Source organism: Caretta caretta, chromosome 1 (assembly GCF_965140235.1).
Source record: "Caretta caretta isolate rCarCar2 chromosome 1, rCarCar1.hap1, whole genome shotgun sequence".
Lineage (NCBI taxonomy): Eukaryota > Metazoa > Chordata > Testudines > Cheloniidae > Caretta > Caretta caretta.
Window position 1 is genome coordinate 2,607,934 of NC_134206.1, and position 9,360 is coordinate 2,617,293.

The 9,360-nt window shown below is 45.5% G+C and overlaps 1 protein-coding gene across 1 annotated transcript; it reads left to right on the plus strand.

Annotated features, from left to right (window-relative positions):
• Positions 1-1,278: 1,278 nt before the first annotated feature.
• On the plus strand, positions 1,279-2,226 carry LOC125641772 (olfactory receptor 52E4-like). Its single transcript, XM_048862216.2, has one exon. It carries the CDS (start codon positions 1,279-1,281, stop codon positions 2,224-2,226), a length of 948 nt encoding a protein of 315 aa, XP_048718173.2.
• Positions 2,227-9,360: the final 7,134 nt, after the last annotated feature.

The window sequence follows — 9,360 nt, forward strand, 5'->3', positions numbered from 1 at the left end:
ACAAGACCAGTTTTCCATCTGTCATGTTGTCGACTGACATTCATTATATTCCAACCTTTTTTGGAACTAATATACTTAATAACCTCCTTCATTCATAATATGCTTAATAACCTCCTTTTTCTGATCCTTAAGTGTGACAATCATCGATATTCCCATGATATTTTTAACATCCCGCAGTAATTTTCATCATTTCCAATTTGTATTATTTTCCCTTTTCCCATTTGTTATATATTACTTCCCCTGCCCAATTTCTGCCTTCTATCTAATAAACTCTTCTTAAAGAACTCCCATTTTCATTCACATTTTTCGGTATCAATTTTTCCTCCCAATCAAGTCTGCTGATAATTTGCCTTGGCTTTCTGGATTTAGCCCTTTTGAAGCACAAAGTGTCTTTAGATATTAGCTGTAGGGAACTTTCTCTCTTTGTCCATTTCAGTGTAATAATTTCTGTTCTTTAATAATGTCTCCTCTATCATATCTACCTTCTTTGGCTCTTCTCTAAAGTAAACAGTTCTCGACTTTTCAGTCTGTCCACAAAGGACAGGCTACCCTATTCTGATAGCCTGTCTCAGAAACCCCTTTTATGTCAGCTGTATCCTTTATGGACACTGGGTGACCAAAACTGAAGGCATGTCCAGAGCAGGTTATTCTCCATCCCATTCCTTATATATCCCAAGATTGTCTTTGTTTTGGCCACTGTTGCAAATGAGGAGGTGTTTCCATGGAACTATATGACACTGTGGTCTTTTCCCTGTGGTCTAGTCTCATTGGGATGTGTCCCTGGGCACATTCTTGGCAAAGGTTTGTTGTTTGTGTAAACTCGGATTTTGAGCCACCGGGAGAATGTGGAACTCCCTACAGCATGCACTTTCTAGCCTGGCTTTCATTGCATTAAGGAATAATAATTGATAACCAATAGCTACACTATTTTTTTTCTGCTGGTGCCTATTAATGTTTCCCACATCACAACACATTATTGACTCATGGAGCAACATAAAATATGGAATTGGCGTTAGTAGGGTAATTTGTTCATAGTTCATATCTCTGAATAATGAACATGTCATTTTTCAGTGTGGGAAGAACAACCAATCTGCTTCCCCCATGAGAACAGCTTCCAGTAGGGCACGTAGTATCTCATATTATCATTGTCTCTCCATCCAGGCATTTGTACTGAGACCATCTCCCTTGACTCTGGGCAAATACAGGAATTCAATGAAACATACGGTACATGCAGGACACACTGTTGTGCCTCAGTGTTCGACACTTCCTCTCTACTCCATGTCAGATTCCAACACAACCGACTTCACCAACCCCTCCACCTTCATCCTGATGGGCATCCCTGGCCTGGAGGCGGCCCATGTCTGGATCTCCATCCTCTTCTGCACCATGTACGCCATAGCCATCCTGGGGAACTTTACCGCCCTGTTCATTGTGAAGATGGAACCAAGCCTCCATCAGCCCATGTACTATTTCCTCTGCATGCTGGCTGTCACCGACCTGGTCCTGTCCACATCCATCCTGCCCAGAATGCTGAGCATCTTCTGGTTCAATTCCCGGGAGATCTATTTCAGTGCCTGCCTCACTCAGCTGTACTTCCTTCACTGCTTCTCAGTGATGGAGTCTGGGATCTTTGTGGCCATGGCATTTGATCGCTACTTGGCCATCTGCCATCCCCTGAGACATTCCACCATCTTGACACACCCCATGGTCACCAAAATTGGCCTGACCGTAGTGCTGCGCAGTGCCATATTCATATTGCCCTATCCCTTCCTGTTGAGGCAGTGGCCATATTGCAGAACCAACATCATCCCCCAGCCGTACTGCGTGCATATAGCAGTGGCGAATCTTGCCTGTGCTGACATCCGTGTCCGTAGCTACTATGGTCTCTTTGTGCAATTCTGTGTCATTGGTCTGGATGTGATTTTTATTTTCATATCCTATACCCTGCTGCTCAGGGCCATTTTCTGCCTCCCCACAAAGGACACCTGGCTCAAGACTTTTGGGACCTGCGGCTCCCACTTCTGTGCCACCTTAGCCTTTTACACTCCAGGTCTCCTCTTCTCTCTCACTTACCGGTTTCATCAGAATGTGCCCCTGCATTTCCATGTTCTCATTACCAACATGTACCTCTTGATGACCCCCATGCTAAACCCCATCATCTATGGGGTGAGGACCAAACAGATCTGGGGCAGGCTGCTCCGGCTCTTTACTCATAAAGGGACCTAAAGTTTTCTCCTGATCCTCTGACTCTCTGACCGAGTCCATGAAGAGCTGGCTGGTGACATGGTGCTGGTGCTCTTTGCTGAATCACTGACTGGACAGTCAGAGAGACATTAAACCCTTCCCTGACCTGACTATGCAATGTCAGCGGGGGAATTGGTCCTGGTACAACTCATTAACTCATAGGGTTTTCCACCTTCCTATTTTCTGATAACTGGATCCCTGAGGGTCCTGCTCCCTCTCTTACTATTCCCTCAAGGTGCTGTCCCCTACCCCTGCCACACCTATTTCCCAAGTTTCTGCTCACTTCTTGTTTCCCTTCCTCCATCAGTCACTGGATCAGCTCTGCCTCCATCCCCCCAACTGGGCTCCCTTTGCTCTGGGCTGGGACAGGATCTGCTACAGCCTGACAAGGAGCTTGCAGTGAGTACAGTGAGGATGCAGGTCTGGGGCCCACAGGCCACTCAGGAGCAGAGAGGGCAGCCAGGAAGCCACACATAAATAGCTGAAGGTTGGGAGCAGAGTTGTGTGTCAGGCAGGTAAGGCTGTGAATCATACAGCTTGGATTTGCATCAACCTTGGGTTTGAATAGAGACTGGGAGTGGCTGGGTCATTACACATATTGAATCTATTTCCCCATGTTAAGTATCCTCACACCTTCTTGTCAACTGTCTAAAGGGGCCGTCTTGATTATTACCACAAAAGTTTTTTTTTTTTCTCCAGTTTTTTTTTCCTGCCTATAACAGCTCATCTTAATTAATTAGCCTCTTACTCCACCTTTTCATGGTCTCTGTATGTGTGTGTGTGTGTATATATATCTATATATAATATCTTCTTACTATATGTTCCATTCTATGCATCCAACAAAGTGAGCTGTAGCTCACGAAAGCTTATGCTCAGATAAATTTGTTAATCTCTAAGGTGCCACAAGTGCTCCTGTTCTTTTTGCAGATACAGACTAACACGGCTGATACTCTGAAACCTGTCATAGTTTGTGAGCCCTAAACCTCAACTACAAATTCCTGAGGGCAGAGACCTTTGTCTGGCTAATTTCTTTTGTTTTCAACTCCCCAACATTCCTCCCTTTTGGGGCCCTGTAACAAGCAGGGTGCCTGCAATGGTTTTGGGCTTGGAGCTCTTTGCTGTCCGAACTTTGGTGCACAAATGAGTCTGTAAAAATGTTTCCTCTAAATAATCAAATGAGTGCATACTGCCTGATTCCATACCAAGTGGTTAAGTTGGTTTTGACAATAGCCATTTTCTAGGTGGACATTCCATAAACTTATAATATAAAGAAATTTAACTTGACTAAGGCCATGCCGTAAGCCACCTGGATAAACTGGGACTTTTTAACACAGTTGCTACGGCAGCTCTAGGTCAACCAACGCCAAAGGCAGGTTTTAAAAGCCCAAGCCCTCCAAGGCATGAACGCATTCTAACCAGCAACTAAGCTGCCTGCCGATTGTACCTGGACTGATGTAGCCTGTGCCCTTCAAACAGGCCTAATGATCACTCACTGGCTTCTCGGTCAAATTACCTATACTGCAGGGATATTATTTCTATTAGTTGTATTCATGGAATGTTTATAGTTATGTGCCACCCTAGCCTCTCCCCGTAAACCATACTTGTAAATTCTGCAGCATACCCATTCCAATGGCCCAACTTTCCTGTCTCAACGTAGCATGACCGGTGGACCAATGTATCAAGCTAACTGGAGCCAGAGCCTCTAACATGAGTGCCCTGCTGGCCACTGTAAGGGAAAGAGGGGTGCCTGGGCCCTTCTTTGAAGAGAGTCGGGGAGTGTTGGGCTATGTAAGGGTTACGTAAAGACCTGGGTAACCGTTAATATAGTAATAGGAGAGTATGTCACAGGCAAGCACTATCCCTTGCTTGATAGCTGAAGTTTGCTACCTGTCCCCACTCCCTTTTTGTTTGTTAAGGATATATAAGTGTTGCAGCTGCATAATAAATGTAGTTTTCTAAAGAACACCTTTTGTGTGAAGTAGTTTTATCCCTCCTCTCCCTTCTTTTTCCCAAGTACATAATGTGTGTATGTACATATTAACTTAGATAAAAGAGAGTATTGTGATTAACCTGGTGCTCACTCGACGATTGTGTGGAGGAGAATAAGTACTGCAATAAAGGAGTCCGTTTACTCCACCTTTGGGTCCTCCTGTTCCTTCTTTACATCTCGAACATAATCATTGTATGTGAAGTTATAAAGTTTTGCTATATATGTATTACTGAAAGATGTTGTGAAGTTAAAAACACCCACAGCTAGGCTTCTGGGCACAACAGTGAAGAGGCTAGATCATGCTAGTGGCCCATCAGCCGAGACAATGGACACAATGTTTCAGCCAGTGTATGAGTTATGGCTGTGATAAAGCAGGGAAAGCAGTGAATGTATTGTTTCTTGACTTTAGCAAAGCTTTTGACACGGTCTCCCACAGTATTCTTGTCAGCAAGTTAAGGAAGTATGGGCTGGAAGAATGCACTATAAGGTGGGTAGAAAGCTGGCTAGATTGTCGGGCTCAACGGGTAGTTATCAATGGCTCCATGTCTAGTTGGCAGCCGGTATCAAGTGGAGTGCCCCAAGGGTCGGTCCTGGGGCCGGTTTTGTTCAATATCTTCATAAATGATCTGGAGGATGGTGTGGATTGCACTCTCAGCAAATTTGCGGATGATACTAAACTGGGAGGAGTGGTAGATACGCTGGAGGGGAGGGATAGTATACAGAAGGACCTAGACAAATTGGAGGATTGGGCCAAAAGAAATCTGATGAGGTTCAATAAGGATAAGTGCAGGGTCCTGCACTTAGGACGGAAGAACCCAATGCACAGCTACAGACTAGGGACCGAATGGCTAGGCAGCAGTTCTGCAGAAAAGGACCTAGGGGTGACAGTGGACGAGAAGCTGGATATGAGTCAGCAGTGTGCCCTTGTTGCCAAGAAGGCCAATGGCATTTTGGGATGTATAAGTAGGGGCATAGCGAGCAGATCGAGGGACTGTGATCGTTCCCCTCTATTCGACATTGGTGAGGCCTCATCTGGAGTACTGTGTCCAGTTTTGGGCCCCACACTACAAGAAGGATGTGGATAAGTTGGAGAGAGTCCAGCGAAGGGCAACAAAAATGATTAGGGGTCTGGAACACATGAGTTATGAGGAGAGGCTGAGGGAGCTGGGATTGTTTAGCCTGCAGAAGAGAAGAATGAGGGGGGATTTGATAGCTGCTTTCAACTACCTGAAAGGGGGTTCTAAAGAGGATGGCTCTAGACTGTTCTCAATGGTAGCAGATGACAGAACGAGGAGTAATGGTCTCAAGTTGCAGTGGGGGAGGTTTAGATTGGATATTAGGAAAAACTTTTTCACTAAGAGGGTGGTGAAACACTGGAATGCGTTACCTAGGGAGGTGGTAGAATCTCCTTCCTTAGAGGTTTTTAAGGTCAGGCTTGACAAAGCCCTGGCTGGGATGATTTAACTGGGATTTGGTCCTGCTCCGGGCAGGGGGTTGGACTAGATGACCTTCTGGGGTCCCTTCCAACCCTTATATTCTATGATTCTATGATTCTATGATGACTCACTATGACATGCAAGGTCATGTGACCAGACCACATGACACTGAACACCATTTCAGAACCTATATTTTTCCACAAACTGGGCTGGGAACTTAGCTGGGAAGAAAGATTTCCCACCATACGAAAGGCTATAAAAGATGGGGAGTACCATCACCACTTGTCTTCACTCCCCACTCAAGAGAACACCTGGATATGAAGGGGGAACAAAGATTAAACTGGAGGAAGTGCTGGTTCCAGGCTAAAGACATTTCTAGGCTGTTTATGAAAGCTTGGTGATCTGCTTGTATCATCAGTCAGGTTGAGAGATGGGATTTGAATTACCAATATATCTAGTAAATGAGGTTTAGTTAGCTTTTTTGGTTATTTCCTAAGTAATATGCTTTGATCTGTTTGCTGTCACTTATAATCACTTAAAATCAATCTTTCTGTCATTAATAAATTTGTTTTATGATTTATCCTAACCTGATTTTTGAGTGAAGTGTCTGGGAAAATCTCAGCTTGGTAAACAAAGGCTGTTTCATATTCTCCCCACATCACGGGGGAGGGGGGGAAGAAAACTACATTGACAAAGCCCTGGCTGGGATGATTTAGATGGGGATTGGTCCTGCTTTGAGCAGGGGGTTGGACGAGATGACCTCCTGAGGTCCCTTCCAACCCTGATATTCTATGATTCTATGATTAATGAACTTGCCCAGTACTGATCTCTGTGCAGTTCAAGATAGTCTAATTCTGGGGTTCTACTGCAGCAGGGGTGCAAGGCTGGAGAGCTGGGAAATTGGCTGGTGCTCCACTGTAAATCGACGAGTGGCTTAGGTAAAGCATTCCGCTATCTCGCTTGGGTGCATGGTGCTACCTGCTGTTATGTTGGGTGTTAACAGGCCCTGGAGAGGCTGGCTGTGCATCATCAGCAGAGCAGCATGAGAAAGACCAGCCCAGCTGGAGTGTTAGGGGGCACTGGTATTCCAATGGCTCCCAGACTTAACCCTGGGTGACAACCTGTCACAACCATCTCCATCTAATAAAGGCATATACTAAGCTCAAGATTTCCTTTCTTTCCAATATACTTAAAAATCTTCTTATTTTCCTTAACCTGATAGCCATGGATTTGTCTCTGGTGTCTTTTGTGACCTTCATCCATTTTTGATACTTCATAACTTCTCATTTCTGTCAATTGCTATCCTCTTCCACTGCTTTAGAGGTACCGATGGAGCATCTTCTCCTGTCAGTGTATGGAGGGCAGACTTCCATACTCAGCCTTCTGGATCTCTTCATTATTTGAGCCTATTGCCAATGAGATACTGCTTTCTCACTTAGGAGGCAGCAGGAGTCCAGAGGGATGCACTAAACTGGTCTGAATCCTTCTTGGAAGGATGTACCAAGTAGCAGTGATGGGAAACTGCACCTCCAACACTAAGCCCCTCCCTCGTGGGGTCCCAGGTTCAATTCTCTCTCTGGGACTTTTCAACATCTCCTCTGGGAATTCCAGGTGCACCATGACATACCCTTGGTAGGGGTATTCATCCATGCGGAGGCCACACAGACCAAGGCCAGTCAGTGGCTGTATAGGCAGGTGCCTAAGCATGTGTTGGTAGAATGATTGAAATATAATAGTCACTTGAGATCCAGTGTGGAGGACTGCTTTACACTCCGCCCCTTTGAACCGTTTGGGCCATAGTGGGATGAGAAATGTGAGAGGCAATTTCAAGAAATCATTACTTGCCTTACTCATGCTCCAGTCCTAGTCTTTGCTGACCCCAGCAAACCATTTATCCTGCATACTGATGCCAGTTTGGAGGGCCTGGGAGCAGTCCTGTATCAGGAAGTGGAAGGAAAACGTAAATCTGTAGTCTTTGCCAGCCGAGGACTGTCTGATAGTGAAGCTCGCTATCCCACCCACAAGCTGGAGTTGTTGGCCTTAAAATGGGCCATCACTGAGAAATTTTGAGACTACTTGTATGGTGCTCAGTTCCAGGTGTGGACAGACAACAACCCACTGACTTATGTGTTAACAAGTGCTAAGCTCTACAGGGCAGAGATGGGTGGCCTCCTTGGCTAGCTATGAGTTCAGCATCCAATACCAATCAGGGAGAAGCAATGTAGATGCAGATCCATTGTCCAGGAGTCTGCAGGCACCAGAAGTTGCTGTTATATCTATGGATGGAGTGAGAGCTATTTGCAGTGTGAGTCACCGAGAGCCAGAGGCCTGTGAGAGCCTTCATGGATGTGTTGCAGAATCTCTGAGCCTGTCCCCTGAAAGCATGCCTTCTGTTTCAGTGAACTATATTGTATTGGACCAATCTCCCTTGCCCATGCTCAATGCGGCTGATTGGCAAGAAGCTCAGCTGCAAGATATTGACATTCGTGATATACTACTTGCCAAAAGGGAGGGACGAAGCCCAACTGTGCTTGTCCCACCTAATCCGGAAGGTAAACTACTATTGAGAGAATGAACCAAACTAAAACTGATTCAGGGAGTGCTACACCGAATGACCACTGACCCTTTACAAAAGCAACGAGCACAGCTAGCGTTTCCAAAAGAGTACAGAGCCCTGGCCATGAGGGCCCTGCATGATGACTTTGGACATCTAGAGATGGAGAGGACCCTGGAACTTATTCATAGTTGGTTCTATTGGCCCCAGATGGCTGAAGATGTTCGCAGAAAATGTGAGTCTTGCGTTCAATGTGTTCAAAGGAACACTCTGCCCATGAGGGCTGCCTATCTCAAGAACATCACCAGCAACAAATCTTTGGAGCTGGTATACATTGGTTTCTTGTCTTTAGAAGTAGACAAGAGGAATGTTGTGAACATTCTAGCAGTGACTGACCATTTTACGTGGTATGCGCAGGCATATCCCACACGTGATCCCACACTGTGGCTCGAGTACTGTGGGAAAAATATTTCTCACTTTATGGATTCCCAGTCCAGATACATTCAGATCAGAGGTGGGACTTTGAGAGTCATCTTCTGAAGGAGGTGCTGAGGATAGCGGGAATTAAAAAGTCTAGGACAACGCCCTATCACCCACAAGGTGACCCTCATCCAGAAAGGTTCAGTAGAACCCTGTTAGATATGTTGGGGACTTTGCGACCAGAGCAGAAAGTAACCTGGAGCCAGCATGTTGCATTTCTGGTGCATGCCTACAACGCCACAAAGAATGATGCTAGGGGAGTCACTCCATAGCTCTTGATGATTGGGCGAGAACCAAGATTACCCATAGACTTGTGCTTTGTTGTATCAGAGGATGGAGATAGCTATGAAACTCATCAGCAATATGTATCCCTACTAAGGGAACAGCTGCGGGATGCTTATCACTTAGCTACATTTGCGGCTTGGAAGAACACAGACAGCAACAAACATTGATATGATGCTTGGGTACATTTGCAGGTACCATATCTCGGGGAATTGGATTACCAGTGCTGATGAGAGAACTCCTGCCATCAGTGTAACTAGTGTCTATACCGCAGCACAGCTGTGGCATTTTATGTGTACACAAGTCCTCAAACAGATCTTCCAGAAAATCATCCAGTCTGGATGTGCAGACATGGGGAGTTGGAGAATCCATTA

Bases quoted from the DNA above. Each gene is read 5' to 3' on its own strand.
- LOC125641772 (XM_048862216.2), top strand. From the start codon at position 1,279: ATGTCAGATTCCAACACAACCGACTTCACCAACCCCTCCACCTTCATC.